General features: G+C 42.4%; 5 protein-coding genes across 9 annotated transcripts in view; 2 read left to right on the plus strand and 3 right to left on the minus strand.

The window, feature by feature from the left end:
• LOC124314638 (exosome RNA helicase MTR4-like) lies at positions 1-4,029 on the plus strand. The gene is made up of 12 exons (XM_046779892.1): positions 1-231; positions 295-666; positions 729-903; positions 966-1,277; positions 1,340-1,715; positions 1,780-1,940; positions 2,011-2,287; positions 2,367-2,539; positions 2,604-2,924; positions 2,982-3,170; positions 3,248-3,737; positions 3,807-4,029. Exons 1-12 carry the CDS (start codon positions 131-133, stop codon positions 3,962-3,964), a joined length of 3,105 nt encoding a protein of 1,034 aa, XP_046635848.1. The 5' UTR covers positions 1-130; the 3' UTR covers positions 3,965-4,029.
• The window catches only part of LOC124314826 (LIM domain only protein 3-like), a 347,499-nt gene that overhangs the window by 168,561 nt on the left and 156,580 nt on the right, over positions 1-22,358 (minus strand). The window lies entirely within an intron of this gene.
• On the minus strand, positions 4,018-6,454 carry LOC124314720 (adiponectin receptor protein-like). The gene is made up of 5 exons (XM_046780049.1): positions 6,297-6,454; positions 5,455-6,155; positions 5,012-5,380; positions 4,756-4,949; positions 4,018-4,673 (listed from the first exon to the last, which is right to left on the minus strand). Exons 2-5 carry the CDS (start codon positions 6,152-6,154, stop codon positions 4,539-4,541), a joined length of 1,398 nt encoding a protein of 465 aa, XP_046636005.1. The 5' UTR covers position 6,155; positions 6,297-6,454; the 3' UTR covers positions 4,018-4,538.
• On the minus strand, positions 6,414-21,414 carry LOC124314893. The gene is made up of 3 exons (XM_046780311.1): positions 21,340-21,414; positions 17,477-17,652; positions 6,414-6,547 (listed from the first exon to the last, which is right to left on the minus strand). Exons 1-3 carry the CDS (start codon positions 21,357-21,359, stop codon positions 6,414-6,416), a joined length of 330 nt encoding a protein of 109 aa, XP_046636267.1. The 5' UTR covers positions 21,360-21,414.
• LOC124314624 overlaps positions 20,841-22,358 on the plus strand; it is a 19,104-nt gene continuing 17,586 nt past the window's right edge. For 2 of the 5 annotated variants that reach the window (XM_046779850.1, XM_046779853.1), the window contains exon 1: positions 20,842-21,856. In XM_046779850.1, the coding sequence (XP_046635806.1) occupies positions 21,142-21,856 (715 nt within the window). In that variant the 5' untranslated portion in view covers positions 20,842-21,141. Of the gene's footprint in view, positions 21,857-22,358 lie in introns of all 5 variants that reach the window. The other 3 variants (XM_046779854.1, XM_046779852.1, XM_046779851.1) reach the window with 2 other exon arrangements.

Below are 22,358 nucleotides of genomic sequence, written 5' to 3' on the forward strand. Positions count from 1 at the left end.
AGACGAATTTTTTTTCAGCATAGCACATGGCGTTAATGTCAGTCCCAAAATTTACTTCATTTTCTGTTCTCTTGCTAAATTAGTACATTCAGCAAGGTTTTAAAATTTAAAGATCCTGGACTAGGCAAAAATGGACAATATTGACGATCTCTTCAGTGTTTTTAGTGAGGAATCTACTGTAACAAAACCGTTAATTGGAACTAAAAAGAATGTCACGAAGCCAGAAACAAGGTACCACTACTCACTAACGTTAGCAATCTTTACTATACTCATCTGCTGTTCATTACAATTTAGTGAATCCATTGAGAAGCCCTCATCTAGTGGTCTCAAGCGTCCAATCAACAAAAATGACAATAATGATGATGCTCCTCAAGCAAAAACTTCCAAAATGGAGACTGACGAAGATGAAAATGTAGATGAAAAACTACTGATGTCAGGACCAAGAATAGCCATTCACACACTTGATACCATAGAACAATGCACCCATGAAGTTGCTGTTCCACCTGATGCTGACTATGCTCCATTGCGGCCATACTCTGGGCCTCCAGCAAAGGAATATCCATTTGTTTTAGATCCATTTCAGAAAGAAGCTATTCTCTGTTTGCAGAATTCACAATCAGTGCTGGTGTCAGCCCACACATCAGCTGGCAAAACTGTTGTTGCTGAGTAAGTAATTATTGTTGATATAGTTCCTGTTGTAATTCTAATATCATATTTGTATTATTTAGATATGCCATTGCTATGTCGTTGAAAGAGAAACAACGTGTTATTTACACAACTCCCATCAAAGCTTTAAGTAATCAGAAGTACAGAGAATTTTCTGAAGAATTCAAAGATGTAGGTTTAATGACTGGAGATGTTACTATCAACCCAACAGCCTCTTGTTTAATTATGACCACTGAGGTTAGTTCTTTTGACATTTTCTTTCAATCAACAAAAAGTTTTGAGCTCCTTTTTCTTTACAGATTTTAAGGAGTATGTTGTATCGTGGCTCAGAAGTCGTGCGTGAGGTGGCATGGGTGGTTTTTGACGAAATTCATTACATGAGAGACAAAGAGCGTGGTGTCGTCTGGGAAGAGACAATTATTCTACTACCGGACAATGTTCATTTCGTCTTTCTCTCGGCTACGATCCCAAATGCACGGCAGTTTGCCGAATGGATTTGTCATTTGCACAAACAGCCATGCCATGTTGTGTACACCGATTATCGACCAGTTCCGCTCCAGCACTACATTTTCCCTGGCGGAGAAGGTATTCATCTCGTTGTAGACGAAAAGGTATACGTTTAAGAAAAAATGTATTTCAATTGAGCTTGAAAAATAACTATCTTCCATTGCAGGGGCAATTTCGAGAAGATAACTTTAATGAAGCAATGGCAGTTCTGCACACGGTTGGAGATGCTGCATCTGGCGATAAACGTGGTCGACGTGGTGGAATTAAAGGTGGTGAAGCCGGTTCCAGCTGCTTCAAAATTATCAAAATGATTATGGAGAAGAACTTTTCACCTGTCGTTGTTTTCAGCTTTAGCAAGAAAGAATGCGAATTTTACGCATTACAAATGTCAAAATTGGATTTCAATTCAAATGAAGAGAAAAAGTTAGTGGGTGAAGTCTTTCAAAATGCCATGGAAGTACTGTCGGAAGAAGACAGGAAATTACCACAAGTGGAACAGGTCCTCCCTCTTTTGAAAAGAGGAATTGGTATTCATCACGGAGGTAACGCGTTAAAATTCATCTTATTTCTTGTATCACTAATATGATTTTCTTATTTTTTGATCAGGTCTACTACCGATTTTGAAGGAAACCGTAGAAATCCTTTTTGCTGAAGGGCTTATCAAAGCCCTATTCGCAACCGAGACGTTTGCTATGGGTCTCAACATGCCTGCTCGCACTGTTTTCTTCACCAACGCCCGCAAATTCGATGGCAAAGAAAATAGATGGGTAAGATTTTATAAATTTTATCCTACGTTTTCTTATAATCACAAGTTTCTTGTTGTTGTTGGCCTCATAGATTTCATCTGGAGAATACATTCAAATGTCTGGTCGTGCTGGTCGACGTGGTCTCGACGAGAAAGGTATCGTTATCCTGATGATAGACGAAAAAATGAGCCCTGCAGTCGGTCGCAATTTGGTGAAAGGCCAAGCAGATCTTCTCAACTCGGCATTCCATCTAACATACAACATGGTTCTAAACTTGTTGCGCGTTGAAGAAATCAATCCAGAGTACATGCTGGAGCGTTCGTTTTTCCAGTTTCAGCAATATGCTGCCATCCCGCATTTGGTAGAGAGTAAGTAAAATTGATCTTGACTCTTGAATCCTGTACTATTTTTGGCAGATTGGCAGTTATTTTTTTCTGTTTTATTCAGATGTAAGACAGAAGGAAAAGGATTTCAAAAAATTCTCTGTTCCTCAAGAAGAGGATGTTTCTTCCTATTACACAATCCGACAGCAACTGGCTAACTTGAACGAAGGTCTCCATAAATATTTAGTGAAACCTCAGTACATCGTTCCTTTCTTGCAAGCCGGGCGTATGGTTCACGTAAGTTTAATTATTATTTTAAAAACTTATTTTCTAAATACTATTTTGCAATATTGATTTCCAGATCAAAAATAAGGGTGACGACTTTGGCTGGGGAATCATTGTCGATTACAAGAAAGAAAATTTAGTAGGAAAAGGAGAAGACAGTAAAAATAAGGATTTGGACAGTTCTTATGTCGTCAGTGTCCTTATGTACATCTCCAAAGCCAGCACAGAGAGTAAAGTAGTTTCTGCATTGAAACCTTGTGGGCCCAAAGAAGAGGGAGAAATGCGAGTCGTGCCTTGTTTCCTTAATCTTATCACAAAGATCAGTTCTGTCCGTCTCTATTTCAATGAAGATCTTCGCCCACTCGACAACCGTATGGAAGTCTACAAAAGGATCCAGGTACGAGTCGTCGTTCTAAATTTCGTTTATTTTCCTAACTATTTCATTGAAATGTAGGAGGTTCACAGACGTTTCCCACAAGGTGTTCCTCTCCTCGACCCTGTTAAGGACATGCACATTAAAGACAAAGATTTTGTAGAGATGGTACAGCGCTCACGAGCTTTTGAGGAGCGTTTGACAGCCCACCAACTTCATCGCGATACCAAAGTCGAGACCCTGTGCCAACTCTACCACGACAAACAAGGGGTATAAATTTCATCGTAAAGTGATTTAAGAGTGTCCTGCTAAAGTGCTGTTGTTGTATTGTTGTTCTTATTCAACAGTTGGCTGCCCAACTGAAACACGCCAAAGACGAGTTAAAGAAAGCCAAATCCCTTTTGCAAATGACGGAGCTGAAATGCCGCAAAAGAGTATTACGCCGTCTCGGCTACTGCACTGCGGCTGACGTTATTGAATTGAAAGGTCGCGTGGCTTGCGAATTGTCTAGCGGCGATGAGCTGTTGCTAACCGAAATGATATTCAACGGACTGTTCAATGCACTCGATGTGACTCAAACAGCTGCGCTACTCAGCTGCTTCGTCTGCGATGAAAAATCCAACGAGATGCCCAAACTTTCCGAAGCATTATCAGGTCCTCTGAAGCAGATGCAGGATCTAGCCCGAAGGATCGCCAAGGTGTCAGTTGAGGCTAAACTGGAACTGGAGGAAGACGAGTATGTAGAGAAATTCAAGCCTTACATGATGGATTTGGTCGCTGCCTGGTGTCGCGGGTCTTCATTCGGTGACATTTGCAAAATGACTGATCTCTTCGAAGGTGATTTGAATGTTTTAATTAATTTCTCCATTTGATCCTAATACTATGTGTTGTACTTGACAAAATTAGGAAGCATCATTCGTTGTATGAGGCGGTTAGAAGAATTACTTCGTCAAATGGTGCAAGCATCTAAAAGTATAGGAAATACCGAGTTGGAGAACAAGTTCAGCGAAGGTATCAAGCTCATCAAACGCGACATCATCTTCGCTGCCAGTCTATATCTTTGAATTGTTAACCTTGTTTCTCTTTTTCTTTCTTCCTTTTAATGAGCATACAAAGATTTGACACGTAATCAACACATGTATTTCTGATAGTATATATATATTTCATATGCTCTTAAAAGATATGGTATTTGCTGTCGGAAGTCCCATTCCGAGGTACTACCAACTGAAATGGGAGGGTTGTGAATTTTACGTGCTGGGTTAACCAATAATGGGTGATCTAAAATAACACGAATAGCGCCAACCAGAGGCTAAACAAATATCTTAAAAAGAGGGGAAAAAAATAACGTTGAAATCCCCTTTGTACAAAAATCCATGCAGAGTTGCCGTTTTAAAAGATACTAACACCATAGAATCAGATCTTATTAAGACAATGCACGTCTTGACGCTTTAAGTAGTTAATGGCAATGGCTAAAAAAGGAAAAACGTTGAGACGGTTTCTCGAACGACAATGACGAGCTACTCAAACGGAGAAAATGTTGCCTTTTAAAACGGCTCTACATTTGTTTTAAAGGAAGTTTAGTGGTACACTAAACCACGGTTGGTTTTGACGCACTTGTATGTATTATTGTTGTTTGAACTAAATACGGAAATCGCTGACAAGTGGCGGGCATTCACCTATAGTCAGCCTGTGCATTGCCATTTCGGAAATCCCATGATAGTGAACGAAGGCTGCGGCAACCACGAAAACGTGGAAGATTTGGTGGCTTTGAAACTACAAGTCCAACCACAATGTAATTAGTAGACCACCAAAGGTGTAAGCTACGGTATAAGGTATACGAATAAATTTTTCTTACCCAAATATCGAATTTTCCCGGAAAAAAGCGTTCGGGGATCCGCAAGGCGTAAAACATGGTTCCAATGATGTAGAGTAGACCCATTAAGATAAGCCAGCCTAACGAGGCCTGATTCAGGGCTTTGATCCATCCCTCTTGCACTGAATAGTGTACAGCAGGAATCACTCCACTCAGTCCAAAGCTCAGAAAGACGCCTGCGCAAGTGACAGAAGAAAGTATAGACCAACAGACAAAATTACGTAACTTTGATAACTACCTGCTCGAAGGAATCTGTATCTGGGCTCGCCGAATCGAGGCCAAAGTGAAATGATGATCGATGACAGACCGAGTACAATCTCGACGCAGACGTAGACAATGCGAGGCCAAAAATCGCAGTAAAAGCTGTAGTAAAGCCATGGGACAAATGAGCCCATGATTAATAAAGCGATGCCGACGTAGTCCAGTTTGCTAAACAATTGACCAGCCCATTCTGAATGACAAAGGAACGTGTGGAAACAGGTTGAGAGACCGAGGCAGACGCAAGCTCCTGTGAAAAAAGCCGAAAAGACAACTTTGTCTTCGTTGCGTATCTCCTCCTCGGAACAGCTCAGGAAAAATGCACCAACCCCCAGAAAGGCGACGCAACCTGATGGCATTCAAAAGTAAATTTCGGTCATAAAAACTGTAGTTATTATAAACATTAGAAGATGGTGTTGTTACCAAGCATATGGGTCCAGATATTGCCAGTTTCCGTGTGAATGCTGAAAATACTTTTGATGCAATCCCAAAAAGATGGTAGTGGTGGTCGGTAGCCCTGCCAGATAAAATCGTTATCCTGTAACCATTTAGGCAAAGCGTGAAAATGGCAAATAGTCCACGAGACGGTGAGCATCATCCGTCGAACTAATTCTTCAGCATGACGCATCGCCCCAGCTGCAATCTCTCTGAAATCAAACATTTCACTGTCTTCTTCAATTTCAATAGTAGCTTCTTCTGCATCGTCATTCTTGGGATTGATCAAATGTCCTCCAGTAAGTCCCTTAAGAGACAATTGATCCACACTACCAGAATCACTGCTTGATTCAGTAGTATCATCACAGTTGACCACATCAATAGTGGATCCACGTTTCTTCTTCAACTCATGGCACAATTGGCTGAGATCTGCTTCATCTGTGCAAATCTCAACATGGTTCTCTTCAATCAGGGCACAAGCCCCCTCTGAATCCAGCAGTCCATCTGTTTCATGGGGATCATCATTTTTTATATCACAGTCTGCGTATGGAATTTCCTTGAGTTCCAGCACAACATCAGATGTCTTCTGACCATCATCTCGATTTTCTGAAAGTTTTGTGGCAGAGCACAAAATGCTAGGGGATTCGGGTAGGGAAACAACGACTTGTGTATCGATGTCCACATTCATCCTGGGAGCCAGATAAAGGTAAGTTAATCTCTCTTGCACGTAGTAGCGAAAACGGTATTAGATAACAGTACACGATTGGTCGTACCAGCAATACATGTAAACTGTGTAAGAAAGATTGGAGAAAAAAATGGTCTATTTTTACCTTTAAGATCGATTGCATTAATGACTTAGATCATATCCGATTGTTGTTGGCCACGAACGTCGAAGCTTCCCAAATATTTTAGGGTAGTCCGTCTTAGTTTCTGAGCAGCGAAAGTTACTAGAAAGTTTCTGTGCAAGCGTAGAGATTTAGATAACCTTGGAACAAGGAAGGTTGCTGAAACTGCACAAACGTCACAATTTCTTTGTTAGTAGTGCCATCTGGTGGAAGAGAAACAATCGACGAAACTCCACCTACCGATGAAAAGTGGCGAATATTTAGATGAAATAAATAAATACAAAAGCTGTCAAAGCAAGCGCTGAAAGTGGAATAAATTTCTACCAATGCGCTTTGCTCCTTGGAGAGGTTCCCGAAGGGCTTTTTTTTTGTGTAAAATCTGGTTTTGTAGTAAAGGTGTAAAGAAACAAAAAAACGGCGCATTCAATCAAACTCACATTTACAATATTTAGAAGCGTGCAATGGTGAGCTTTGATGAAGCGCTGGAACTTTTAACCTGCGAGACAACAAGTTAGGTCATAAGCAATACTCGAGGTGTTGTTTAATAAATGCAAATGCATACGAAACTCTCCGTGAGACTGCCGATGCTGGAAACAAGTCCGGTGATGACGGCTTTGCGGTAAGTGTCGAGTCGCATCATCTTCATCCACAAATCGAAACATTCCTTCTCGGTCGAAATGTCCAGCGGAGGCGGTGGAATGATGGAACGCAATTCTTCCAACTGCTCAATGTGAGGAATGGTATGATCACTAAAACAAACATAAATTCGTTAGAGGTATTAAAGTTAAGAATTAAGTTGTTTTCTGTAAGTACCAGTAGACGAGAGAAGAAAAGAAGTTGGGGGCCAACAACCGGTTACGACGGACTTGTTCCGTCGATTGTTTAGCCACCGCATGCAATACGGAGCGGATCAGGTCAGCTTCAAGTAGGTCTGGTTGCGAGGTGTTGACCTAATCAACCTGTAGAAATATTCAAATGTTTTCTTTCGATTTATTTTATTTGAAATAAAAGAATTCTAAACGGAACCTGAATAGAATACATTGCGGATTCACGGACGATAGCTCCAATATCTCCACGGCTATCCACCGTGTAATCTTCAAGGCCGTCGATAAATGTGCGGAATATTCCGGCCAGTGTCACTTGATCAACCCCACCTGTGAAATAATAAATAAAATTGAGACTCATCTCAAAATAAATGAAAATTAGGCCGTCTGTCATTTTACCTGGACTGGATGGGGCGATCCCAACGGTTGTGCAGACGAGAGAAAGAGCTGTCAGAGCATTTTTTCGAGATTCGGCCCATTGGAGAGTCTTGTCGGTGATGAGAGCGCAGGTGCACAACTGTTGGATGACTTCCGGCAAGGAAACGGTGAGGAGGAAGCGAGGCATTGAGCCTAGGGCTAGTGCGTTTCCTACTCTCGCCTGTTGGTTGTTGCTCGTCACCTCGGGTAGGAAACGGTTCAACAAGGCAGTGAGTTTCTCCACTGGCTGATGCCGGAAGTATTCGCCAATGAAAGCGGTGACGGCGCTGATGGCCGATTGCTGGACATTTGAATCGGCTGAAGCGAGACACTCTCGTAACGCCTTCAACCAACGGTCGACTACAGCGTCCAGCAACGGGAAACCCCCCGAACTAAGATCTTGGATGAAATGGCAAACGGCTATGCGCATTGGATCGCCGCCGAAACTCCGTCAGATACGCTCCTCCAGGATGTCGATACAAGTTTGGGTAATGGATTCTATCGCGGCATCACCTAAAGGATCGTGAAAACATTGTAGAAATAATTCAGTGAGAAATGACCAGCGGTAACTGACCAAGTTCATCTGGCAGACGACGTTGATGGTCTTTTGCCACTTGACAAAGAGCGCTGATGACTTTGCCACTGGCCAAAATGCTTCTGTGCCGTAAATAAAGTTCAGGATTTGTGCAGCGAGGAAGGATCTGAGTAGAAAGAATCAGTTTCATACTTTCCGGATCGAGGAACGTCATTTGATGTAAGGCCTGAACGAAAATTCTGATTAACAACTGAAGTTAAATGAGCAAAGTTCAATTGCACCACCATGCCATACCTGAGATGTTAGCTGTCGAATAACCGTGTCCCAATGGATGACTTTACGATCCACTAAATGCTGGATGAGATGCGGCCGGTACTCTTCGTATTGCGCCACGAAAAGACTGGAGAGAAAAGAGAATTGTTATCAGAATGAAATGAATTTGAAACAGAATGAAACTCACTTGAGTTGGAGATAGGCATTTTTACGTAAGCGAACTAATCGCAGGTGGTCAGAATGTCGATGCCGTGAGGAAAAGTGCCCTGTCGACCGACGTGTTCCTGGAAGGCAGAAGCGGCAGCCCGTCAGCAGTTGACCTCACGATCGAACACGGTGGTGATGACTATGGCTTTAGCCAACTGATGGACGAATGGCTGGAGCAGAGACGGGTCTTAGGATCGGGCAAGAGCCCAGCAGAGATAACAAGCGGCATCACGCTTGCAGGATCTCGTTAAGTACTTCTTCGATTTCTTCCGGCACGTCGTAATCGTGGTCATCTTCATCATTCACCGAAATAGCTGCTTTAGTCTCAACGGGTTGGCTCTGTTGCAGATTGGCAGCTAATGATCTGCTGCCCCGCTGGTATCTCCAAGTCTGGTATCTCCAGGTCTGTTCCTCTCCCGCAACTCGAGGTTTCAAGAATATCAAACCTGCCATTCAGAAATACATGAAACGTTTTAATTACTTCCAGCTAAATGAATCGAAAAAGGGGCTCACCTATTCGCTGCGTCAGCTTCACCAGCGGTTTCTTAACTGTATAAGCAATTCTGACGGTTGGAATTTAATCGCCAGGATGGTACGCAGCACAGCATGTGCATGCTCCATCATTTGTTCTCTTTGCCCATGTTTGAATACGCCGGCCAACGTTGAAAGAACTCCTTTTTTGAACTGAGCACTATCTTTGGTAAGAGCCTGTTGGAAATGAAAACAGTAAGCTTGACAGTTATTTTCAAGTTGAAAACAAAAGGGCAAACCTCATGAGCCCAATTGATGAATCACGGTAGATAGGAATCTTTGACATCAGGCCTTGTAAGATAGATTGCCGATACATAAAAGGCCATGTCCTGAGCTTTTGTTGTCCCAGCCAGGTATTTCTTACAGACATTCTGAATTCTGAAAGAAATTTTAATCATCTTAATTCAAAAGACATCAATATTGTTTAATTTTGTTCTTACCTTTCCATGATTGGCTCTGAAGTACTGGTGTCAAATCGCTGAAGGTGGAATGGGATTTTAACTACAATGCTGAGCCAGAGAAGCAAGCCGTAATGAGTCTCCCATTTTAGTTGCACACCAGGGTCTTGGTTTTCCAAGTAATGTAGCAAAGGCTCCAGATCGGCAGTCTAGAAAGAATTTTGATTTAGACTATTAGATCACAGGGAAACTCTATAGTACATTACCTCATGAGGAAGATGTCTTGCTACAACTTTGTAGCCCCTGACTTTCGATATAAAGTAGAGGCATCGGAAGGCCACATGTTTCACCTCATAATCCAGCACTTCCTCTCGAATGATGTTGATGATTTTAGTGAGTAGTCCATCGAGGTGTGAATCGATCAAATGTGGTTGCTCTTGGTATTGATCTAGAATGAACGAAAACCTTTGCCAGTTTCTCTCCACTAAACGAATATCCGTTTGGTTTGTCTGATGTTGGGCTGACGTCCTCAGTTCGTCAATGAGTTTTTCAACCTCCGAGTGCTCAGTAAATGATTCTTTTGAGCACCCAAGTCAAATGACATAGATTTCTTTTTCGGTGCACTCATCTGCAACTTCTAGTCATTTTGATATCTCAAAAAAGTTGTCAAAGAAGAAGAAGGTATGAGATTAAGTCGTCTGCTTTGTTTTTATTTTACCAAGTTGAATTTGTGGCTGCCGTTTATTTCTTTTTCATTTTTTAAATAATTTAATAATTACGACAAATGGAATGCTATGGCATAAAAACGTTAGCAGAACATTTTTATCCGTAATTATTAATCCTTAAAATTCTTTCCCCAATTAGTTCTATGTAACTTAAGAAAACTCAAAATCCATCTATTGCGCTTGGCAGGCGAATTTCATCATCTCCAAAGCCATCTATTGCGCTTGGCAGGCGAATTTCATTCATCTCCAAAGCCATCTATTGAGCTTAGCAGGCGAATTTCATTCGTTTCCATTTTTTCCTCCAACCCCACCAACCCCAAAATGCCTCGCCCTAAATCCCTTCGGGAAATTACCAAGAAAAATCCATTTCAATAGTGTTCTGTGAAGCGGAATCATCGGGACCGAAAAGGATTATGTTTCTCCTATTCATCGGAGATTTCGTGACGAACCTACACCCAACTAAGCTCCTTTCATTTGAAATGAGCTTCAATAACAGGAGCGAAATTTCAATGTGTGAAGAAATGTTTGACTGCTCTGTGACATGCGACAAGAGAAGCCCTTGAAACAATATGCTAAAATTTGCAGTTTAAACTCTGAACGCAATTGGACTAGTAGCTCGTCGCAGACTCAATCTGCAATCCAAAACAAGCTAAGGATACATCTAGACTTATTATACAAGAAGGCTACGCACAAGTTGTTCGAACGAAACAAGGGCGCAAAGGTGATGAAGTTTAGCACTATATGAGGAGTCTCAAGAAGTTGCAGCTCTCCAGACGAGGTGCGCGTGACAAACTTCAATTTCACTCTTTAGTGGCTTCAAAGAATCACTTTGTCGCCGCTGCATTATATATAAAAAGATATCCGAATGGAGAATAAGACGTCGGATATGTCGTCTAGTTTATGCGTAGAGGAGACATTACTCCCCGTAGATGTTACGGTGTGTATTTTTCATCGTCTATTAGTCGAAAAGGGCGAAACGGTATAGTGCCCGGTGAGTTGAAGCAAAAGGTGAAAAGGTAGACGTGAAAAAAAGAAACAATCGATAGTACTACATCTCGTCGGGAAACGAGAGCAGGGAGGCTATACACAGTCGTTCGTGCAGTATACGCGCAGCAGAAACGCAACTCGCCCTTAAGAGCTGTATCTCGATGCTGATGCTCTTGTGTCGATCCATGTTTCATGGAAATCTTCTTTTGTTTCTATATCGATTGAATTTCGCTGCTTTCCGCTACGACTTCCCCCTCTTTTTTCCAATTGTTTATGTGCAATTTCCGTTCCGTCCATTGTGTCTGGCTCTGTGTGTGTGTGGGAGTCGCTTTTGTAAAAGTTAAACTTGATATAGGTCAAATACACAGGCTGCTGGGCATATCAATAAAAGGGTTAGATTCAATATCGGCTCTTTTTCAGGGCTATAAATAATGTAACCCCTTTCACAGCAGTTGGGTAAAACCGATTGATGTAGTGCCATATTACGGAAACGGCTGAACACAGGAAATGGTAATCAAATAAGAAATAAATTTGTAACTTGAAGTCACTTGAGTGTGTTTTTTTTTTCTTCTCCCCCCCAACTTACAAACGCGGTCGCCATGAAAAGGCGACTGTCCGTGTGTGTATGGCGGATATGTACGATATCGAGTCGCTCCATTTTTTACGAGAATCTAAACTATTTTGATTTTATTGGCCGCCAGTCTCTCTCCGTTATTCGACTTGCCATCAAACGGAATGTGAAACTTGCATGACTAAGTGAATAGCCCTGGCAGCACACTGACTGGTCTAATGATAGTCTATAGAAAAGATATAGCTGGGTGCATTGCCTTGGCCAGAACCACCATCGGTTCGTCCATTTGCCGAGTGTATGTACATCAGGCCAACAGCCCTCCAGGCTACAGCCCAGTCGTATACACACTAACCATTTCTATGGCGAGAGGGGATTCAACCGATTCCGGTGGCAAGCGTCCAAAATGTTATTCGCGCCTCACAGCAGACGAGTCACTGGGCATCGAGCACCCAAAACTTGAATTGAATACCCCCCGTCGATCCATAAAAATGATTTTTGGCTGAATTTTATTCCTTCGGGGCTTCCTTAATTCAGCTGCAATCGATTTTAGCTGATAAAATAGATGCCGATTCATCAAAGTTCGCTATAGGTTATTCAAACGGTCTGATTAACTTGGAATCTTATTGGTAAACTAAATAATATTCTGTTAAACTACTAGTATTTATTAACCGGGATTTTAATCAGAATTGGCGTTGCGACGGGCCTAAATCCAATTTGTTTTTCGGCAGCCTGGATTTATGAATCAAGGGGGCGGCAACCAATGCACGCACAGCAGCCACACCTTGAAATAGAAATTTAATTGACATTTTTAGTTCAATGGAAAACTAAACCCAAAGGCCTGGTACCCTTTGGTAATATAAAGGTGTGGTCTTGGTTGAATTGTGTCATATTTTGTTTGTCTGCTCACATAACGTTGAATTAACAGACTAGATATTTACGCCTTCACACTTAAAAAAAAATTTTAACCACGTCACTTTGGCAATCAGATTTGCTAATTACTTTGCAAAATTATTCGTCGAGTCTAAGAACAAGGGGATTTCGATAGCACCAGTTATAATGCGCAAGTGACTGTGTAAATTAGCCTGGACAATAAAAACTGTTGACATTTCCATTTGGGTGCGTTGCCGACAGAAAGGGGTCACACAGTGCGGCATGGAATGCAAACCAATTATTACATAACCAATTACAAAGACTCTGCATCAAAGACTTTATTTTTCTTCTATCCCTTTTCTAACTCGATTGAATCATAATGGTTAACGGGTCAATACCCATCAGAGAGTTGAGAAGAGTGTCTACTCATTATTATTCAAGATCCTCCTATAACGAAAAAGAACCTTGCACCAGTCGAGGCGAGCGTATTGGATTTGCTCGTCTTTGTCCATCACCCTGGTGCGATATGGTGCGACGCAATTGCTGATGTCGATATTTTTCTTTTACACTGAAATGAAAACTTGATGTTATTTTACAGGGGCTCATAGACTAATAATATTAGATTCCCCCCCCCCTGCCCTGCCGAAAATCTTATTTCCTTATATATTACTTCTATCAAAGGCATTGGGCTGGATAGAAGGGCGAAAAGAAACTATCAAAAGGGTCTTCTTATAGCCTCGATATTTTCTAGAAAAAATTTTATGGAAATCGAATCAACGAGTCCGGGAAATGCAATAATCAATGTTTCACGTTTCTCGCCTTGTGAAGAAATTCACTTCTCACGATAAAAAAAGTCTCTCCCTCTTGTAAATGTCGCTGTTACGCTTTTCGGCGAATTTCTTACTTTTTTTTTCTTTCTATTTTAAAAAAATATAAAAAAAGGAGAAACGAAAATCCTGCACGATGAGAGAGAAACTCTTGTTCGAGGACTGTGCGGGAACTCTGCTCGAGTTCAGCCAGTCTGTGACTTTATATTGACAGAATCATAAGTAGCAGCTGGGATGAAGAACCAAAGAAAACCAACGTGCTTTTATATACATGACTGTATACCTTTGAACTAACTATAACTCTCTCTCTTCTCTCTCTCTCTAAAAATATGCGAGGCAAAATAAAAATAAAACAAACAAAAAAGGAAAAAGTTTCGGCTCTCGACAGACTCAGAGCCCATTCTCTTCTCACGACCGCCAACCATTTTAGATTAAAATAGCTCATCGTCTTGATTAAAAAAAAATAAATAAATGTTTTTCCCCCCCATTTCATTTTTCTTTGATCCCTTATTTTTAATAAAATATTTCACATTCATTCGATATTATTTATGGCCCTACAAAAAAAGAAACGAGCAGTCACGTTCGTTCTTAATTCGTTCATGACGCAACATTAATAGCTTTATGGCTTTTCTATTCACAGCCGAACATTCATCAGCCCAGACAAGTTGCCCCAGGAGCCGATGAAGAAGAACATTCTCTCCATCACCGAGACGAATTGCGTCTACCGCCATCAAGTCGAAGTATTGCCTATATCTTTTGAGTTGCCTCAACCAACCGACTGTGAAATGTTTTGTACATACATAGAAAGCCACGCTTACTGTTGATACTATATAGTCCGCTAGATCTTAATAATCGTACTCTCCCCGATCATTTTCCGAATAAAAAAAAGCTCCCGCCCGCGTTCATCAAATGTGATCGACTGGCTGCCGAGAGATCGATCGTCTGCTAGTATATATGCTCCCGATCACATATAGGAAGCAGTCTCTCTATAGAGAGTATACTATAGAACTATAGACACATTAGATGCGAATGGGTGAAAAAGATTTGTTATATAGAACGGCGCCGGCGTTGGTGTGCACACGACTTCCTTCCGCTCTCGCCTCCGTTATTTCGCGCCCAGCGCCTATACATCTGCTGGGATATTTATTCTTCGTTATCGTTCCCACGAAAGAAGAAGAAACAAGGTTGTTCTTTTTGGGTTGTGTGGGAGTGACTAGCTGCTGTTGGGCGATGCCAAGAACTTCTCACAAGGCTTATAATGCGATTACATATATAGATCTACTTGCTGGTCTGAAATACAATATCCATCGATATCCATACAAAAAAGAAAAACCAACGACGACTCTCGCCTGTTGGCCTCTCCGCACAAACCGCCTGTAGGGCCCGAGCAGCAAATGGCTTTGATGAATCACTGCGTAATAGAGTGTCATCATTTTTCGGTCACGAAATACATAATAAGACGGAGTGCATGTTGCGCTGCTACTGCTTCTGCTGAATCACGTAATGCCTATTCGTTTCACGTCTTATACGTACCATCAAACTATATTTAGAAATGTTTTTGCTGCATGGATGTTGCTATGTGTATATATCGCACATGAAAAATCTATCCTTCATTTCGCTTGGCCAAACCGAAGCTGCTGGGGCCACAGGAGACACACACAACACATCTATCTAGATCTTATTCTCTGTCTCCATCTCTTTGAGTTGCATTCGTGCTCCGGGAATCTTTTGGCGTAACTCTCAGGTCGAGTCGCGCAGTTCTGCACGTCTGATCACTCTGGCTGGGCTGTGTTCTGTACACACACACATACTGTATACATACGCCGGATGGCCCCACTGGCAGATTGTTGAGAAGAAACTGTCAAGACTATCCCTGCACGCTTTGGGCTGTTTTTTTTTATTCTCGTAGTTCTGTATAGACGACCGACAATAGATAACAAAAATAGTTTGACTAGTGGTGGTATTGATCTGCTGCCGAATCACGGACCAGACACGAATGCTGGCGGGGAACATGTACAAGCCGTACCTTTATGCTCTGTCAAGATATACTATATGGGCTAGTTCTCATGCCTGGGCAACGTGTGTGTGCATCTGACCTTGATAGAGCCCAGCCAACCGTGAGATAATCGCTGGCTGGCTGGATGAGACATCCAGCTGGATACGAAACCCCCTCCCTCCCAAAACATAGGTGTATAGGTAATGACTGTTTCATCTTTTTTTAAAAATAAAGTTTCGAGAGAATTTTCTTGGAAAAAAAAAAGAGAAATTTGATTTATGATGTCAGCTGAAAATAGACACTTATATGCGAAAGAGCGGAGATGTAACCGGGCATTTCTCCGTTTCATTTTAACAACATTAATGGAGAGACGTCCTAGATACGAAATGGTAGTCGAGGGAATATAATTTTTTTCTCTCTGCCAGATCCTGGCGCCTTATGAATCCGAGTTATATAGGCTCCTAGTTTCACATTATCGACTCTATTTTTAGTTGGCAACCCTACAGCTATCATTTCCGACAACTCAGCGCGGCCTTCCTTATTATTATTATTTCAATGATCTGTAAAATAATAATAAAAGGACAACGAGAACAATGAACTATAACTAATAGCATACTATCTATATCGTAGAAACTGTGTATACTTGTGATTTTGTTGGATTAGGATGGCAGCGCTGGCTGAATGCCACCGACATTTTTCCCAGAAAAATAACAAAAAACAAAAGTCGAACTTGAGGAGCACAGCATGGGCCAGCTATATAAGAGCAAAAGATCATCCGAGCCGGGGCCTATATAGTCGCAATATTTCCTCCTCGATTTATTATACCGAGACCGGATATGACTATAGGGAGCATTTCGGCGGCTGTCACTTTTGAAAAAAAAAATTTCTTTTTTCTTCTTCTTCTTTTCCCCTTAGGATAGACACACGCCTGCCATATAGTTGTATATAGACTTGGTTGATGTCTACAATAAACATCCACGGCCAAAGAGAAATATGTCAGACATTCACTGTGTGACGTTTAGTGGAATCGGCGACCGGCCAAGATGCTCCCGTGATTGTTTCACCCGCCCCCCCCCCCATCGCCCTCTACAAATATAACATCAGTCAAGAATGACGAAATCGATAAGAAGAAAAGGCAGCACAGCCTGTGACACCATACACGACACATCACTCTCTATGGAGCCTCTTGGCGCGCTGTGTAAATAACCGCTTTTTATTGTTTTGTTTCTTCTGAAGCCGGCACTAATTAGCTGTTATTACAGGACTGCTGTGCAGTGTGTGTGTGTGTATCATTTATTGTATCTGTAGAAGCTGCAAGACGACTGAAGCTCGGAATTCTTTTATGTTGTACGTGGTATTATATTTGGGGTGCGATTAATAGGCTCGTAATATTCGTCATCAGAGTGTAGAGTAGTATCTAGACTGCCGTTGATATTCCCCCCCTGCTGTTGTACGAGTATAAACACAGCCCGCCTCCCCCAAAAAGCCAATATTGTACATCAGGGCATTATTATAGCCGAATAATTAATAGAGCTCTTTCTCCTGGCTTTCTTATTATCAACGTTCTACTTGGTTCTAGTTACTAGGGGGAATACCTATAATAGTTAGAAATACCCAGACAATATAATATTAGAACCAGACATGTGTAGCACTGTAGCTAGTCGAATAAAGGGAGGAGGTGCCGTTGCGGCGGCACGGCAGGTCCCTCTTGGTCATAAAAGTTTCTACTTGCAATTTGTTGGAAGTGTTAAACTGAAGTGTTTTCGAGTTTGATTGTTTACATTCACAGACAGAGCTGTTGGGTACAAAACAAAGCCTGATCTGCAGTCGGTCTTCAAATAAGTTATTTAAAGAAAACGTACTGAGAAAAACCAAAAACGGCAAGAGAAAATAGTTCCAGTCAAGCGCCTAGCTCAGGAATAATCGTACTCCGTACTATCTAACGATTTAAACCGACGCCACCAAAAAGTGAAAAAAGGAAGAATAGAGATAGATTTGCCCTACCTTTAAGCCTGGGAAATACGGCCAACCATCCACAAGTGCTCATCCATCCGTTTAAAAGTTGAATCCACCAGGCGGAATAGGAAAAAGGGCGTCCCCCACATTCAGATGGGCGTACACGAGGACAGAGGGGATTTGAAGAAAGGAGAATGTCTCCAATCAAACAGGATGCTGCTTCTCTATAAATAATAAATTTAAAAAAAAATAGGTTAAGAGAAATAACAATATTCAGAAACAATAACAAGGAAAACATTTCACAAATTTGAAACAGGTTTAACAATTGGCTATGCTTTGCTTAATAAAATAGTATCGATATTATTTAAAAATCGACCCCCAAGTAAAATCCAATCTGCTCAAAAACGATCAAATAAGCGGTTTTCTCACCCGCGCTCGACATCCACTGGACAGATCGGGATTATGTGAGTATCTAACAGTTACAGTTTAGACACTCCGGGACCCGAGAATAAAATATAAGAATCTACGAGCTCGACAACGTACTGACCAGATGATGCATTATTAAATTGGGTTCTGTCCGACAACCAACCGAAAATGAAAAAGGAATTGCCCAAAGTATATAGCTACGTAGACTGGCGGTAGTATATGCAGCTTGCGCTGCCGTATAACACTGCTATACACTCACTGCGGGTCCTATTTCTATTTCATTTGGCCAAGAGATGTGTCAGCTGCTGGGTGAGTATCATAAAATGAAACTATCCGAATCGCTATGATTTCGTCTGATGTCGAACGAACCTGAGGATATATCGAGAATGGAGATCAATAGAGAGTCAAATGAGAACGGGGATACATGAGGCAAGTCGGCACTGATGAACTACCGTCGTAATAATAAAAGAAAAAAAAAACTAAAAAAAGTCCAGGGTTCTTGTACATTATGCCATCGTGTTTCCCTTAACAATTTTCATTGTGAAGAACCAACTCGAGCAACTGCTGTATAAAACACGGGCAATTGATCAGTCGCCGTTTCCTATTCACACACAAACACACAAGGGATAAGCTCCGAGTTCACTGGATCCCTTCATTCACACATGCAAATACATGCCAAAGCGTAAAAAGGGGGGGTGGGGGTGGGACCACGTCGGACAGAGACGTGAGGCACCAGAGAATTCACGGCGATTGTGACTCTGTTGTGCATAAACACAGTCCAATCGTCCGAAAATGGTCGTCCAGCCAAACCTTAACCCAACTACCCAAATAAAGTTATCTCAAATTATATCTACAGACTCTCAAACACTCAAACTGTAAACCACTCTGACGTTGACCTACATTTTATTGGCCTAGAAAAAAAAAGAAAAAGCTTGTTGATACTTAAAGCGTTCGCCATTGGCCCAGCCAGAAAACAATTGTCGTCTGTTATTCAACACTCTTTTGTTTGACCACATCTCTAAAACTATTTACACACTGTCGAGTTCCCGTTGAAATGGATATCTCACGTCCATCAGAAAAAGGCGGGCAAGGAAAGGAAAAAACAAACCCGTCGTTTTGATTTGCGTCCGCCATGGAAAACGATAAAGACCGACGTTAACAAAAACCCCAACGGGAGCGAGGAGGACTGAAAGTTGAGCAAGTTTTCGTGCCATTCACGAATCGGCCAGCCAAATGGTGCGCGCGGTATAGCCACCTATATACGTGCCGGGCCACTCTTTTCTAGAAAGGCTGTGTGCATGCTGAACGAAGTTTTCTGTGGCTGGCTACAGTTGTCTTGTTTGTCCACTTGTTCACTCCCACCTCCGTTCAAACTGTTTCGGTTTCCTGCGTGAGCTGTATTATTATAATTTCCTCTTGCTTGTGCACGGTCTAATATTCGCTGTGTGCTGGTCGATACATGTGCCGACTGGTGTGTGGACAGTATGCACATGTTGTACGCCACATTTGCCTATTGCCCAGCAGAGGTGGAACTTGTGTGTCGCTGGAAATGTGTTGGGCTTACATCATTCGATCCATCACCCGCAGCTGGGTTTAAGCTACACGATGTGTATTTCCCCTACTTTATTAAAGTACTACTACACCCACACGCGGTGTCTCGCCGAATTATTTGTCAAGATATGAACTGACTCTCGTGGCTGGGCATCAAAGCGCAGTGGCTGGAAATGGAGATTTCGAGAGCGGTCGGGATGATTCTATTCATCAAAAGGTCCGTCTGACGGTCCATCCAAAACGGGGAGGGGTGAAACAGGAAAGGACAACCATCATCATCGGAAACTAATGACTAGTGTAGCAGAAACGGAGAGGGAAACATCCGATCGTCCTTCTTTTATTACCAAATGAAGAGGAACAGCACGCACAGCAGGGTCGTCGCTGCTGTGCGTTGAACCGTGTCAGTGGCTCTATGGGGGGAGGCGTGAATAGAGTCATCGATTTTTCGGCTCTTCTCCCGCCTCGCTCTTTTCTATTTATACGCAGGGAGAAGGAGCGACAGAAAGACATTTTAGCCGGGCGTCCATACAAAGACAAGAAGAGCAAAGCCGATGAGATCAAGAAGTAAAAAAATAAAATTAAAAAAAAACGGTCGGGAAATATGTTGACTCGGTCGTGATAATTGAGAATTCGTGTCGGAATAAAAGAAAAAAAGGTTCAATTGCATATCAGAATTATTCACACTAGAAGTCGGTGGCTTTTTCGGCGAAAGAATAAAGGCTCGACTCGGTAGGAAAACGGCGGATAAAAGTCTCCGACATTTGAAGCAACACGCTACGGTCGTACAACAAGGGCCTAGACCACCACCACCACCTTCATACATCTACGTGTCTGTATGAGCTGGATTGCCCACCGGATACACGACCAGTCTTCATTAAATCAATAACTTTGTGTAACCAAGTTGATTGAGAGAGAGCGCGCGCTATAGGCGAATGAACCGCAAATGATTATTCAGGGGGCGAAAATTAAATTAAAAATTAATGGCTAAAACAATATTTCTTCAAAGGGAATTTGTAGCGTGTTAATAAAATCATATCGATTGATCATGTACAAAATTTATGGACGCGTTAACTCTCCCCTGTCAAAAGCAATATGAGCGCTAAACGGCCCATTTTTGTTCCCCCATTTCAAATATCTTGTGAGAAATCATTTAAATTCTGATCGAATGACTTTTGTTGACGATTTGACGGATTGGGAGCCTGTAGAAAAAGCAAAATGGGAAGCCTGGAATGCCCGGAATGAATTTGCATTCCGTTATACTGAGCTACGCTGAAAAGGCGAAATTGTCTGTAATATTAGGAGCTATAGAGTCTAGGTCTGTCTGTTGGAATAAAAAGAAAGTCCAAAATAATGATGCCCAGCAGAGGGGGGATGACATTAAGGAAAAAATAAAAAAGTGGGTTGATGGGAATTTAAAAAAAAAAATACAAACGGTGGAGACGAACGAGGCGCGGGAGTAACCAGTAGCGAAGCAGCAGAGTATAACAGTGCCCAGTTTCGTGCGCTTCCAGTTCAGTCAGTCGCCGCGCTCGGAGCGAATCAGACACCCAGTCACGTCGGCGGGATTCAGCTGGTCTAAACTTTTTTTTGTTTTGTTTTAATTGCGTGAATGTTTGATTAGTTGTGGTGGTGGTGGTGTATAACTTTTGGCTGGTTTCTATCGCGTGTGTGACACTTGACAAAGGGGCTGGATAATATGGAGGAGGATCGGGTTGATAAGTCTTTGGACGGACACGATGTACGCCAAGACTAATAACCAGGTGCAACCGGGATCGAGTGAAGCAGTTGCCGATGATCACCTGCCGTTGTTTGATTTCCATCGAGCCCATCCGTTGACGGATGAGCCAACGCTAGCCAGACTGGATCCTTATCAACAGCAGCAAATCTACCCTCCTGCACCCAACCAGCACCACCCTCAGCACCACCCCGTTTACCTGGCACCGTCGTCCAACATCCAGCAGAATCTCCAACAGCATCGCTCGTCCTTTTCTTCGACCTCCAACGGAACTTCTAGCATCCAGCAGCAGCAGCAACAACACGGATCAACTCAGCGTCTAGACTTCCGGAATCTTTTGCTGGCGCCACCGGCGGCAGCGCGAAACGCTCGCGACGGAAGAGGTAGCGTCAGCGCACCGGCCACTCCGGTCGACGATAGTGGCAGTGGTGGTGGTGGCGGCGGCCTGGTTATTGCCGCCTCTACGGTCGTCACAGCGGCCGTCCCACTTAATTTCAACGTCTCGTCGTCTTCTTCTTCCTCCACTTCGAATTCCGGAAGCAAAAATAACAGCGGGCTAGGGAAATTCATGATGAAGAAGGTCAACTCTTATTCGAGTGGCGCAGCCATGGCCGGCTCCGCCCCATCCGATTGTGTCCTCAGGGATCTCATCCATCCGGCGCACGCCGACGCCCTCAAAGCCCACAGCGCCCTGGCCATGAAACTCCTCAAAACCGGTAAGGATTCCACGGCAGGAAACCGTCTCTCTCTCTCTCTCTCTCTCTAGGGTTATTGATGACTTTCTCTTAAAGGGGAAAAAAAAAAACAAGTTAAATAGCGCAGCTCAATAGAATCTTATGTAATTATCTCTTACCCCCAAACTCTGAATAGACATATAGATATTTCGTAATACTCTGTGAACTTGAGCAAGGATCTCATTCAGAGGCAAACAAATTATTCCTGGATAAATCCGCACGTCAGTCTGGTGATGTAAAATACTCGCGTGATGGTAATGACAGGTGACGTCACTCTGCGATGACGACATCTGTGCGTAGTATATTACGGTGGAGGACCCACCAAAGGCAGAAGGAGGCAAAGTTATCTAGAAAATAGAAATGATAGGATCACATCATGTCCCTTTGATTAGAAGAACTAGGCTCGTCCCCCCTTCCCTCCCTCTTGCCATCGTCCAATACTTAAGGGATAGATAAATACAACTGGCTTTGGCTTTTGGCTTCA

Source organism: Daphnia pulicaria, chromosome 10, assembly GCF_021234035.1.
Source record: "Daphnia pulicaria isolate SC F1-1A chromosome 10, SC_F0-13Bv2, whole genome shotgun sequence".
Lineage (NCBI taxonomy): Eukaryota > Metazoa > Arthropoda > Branchiopoda > Diplostraca > Daphniidae > Daphnia > Daphnia pulicaria.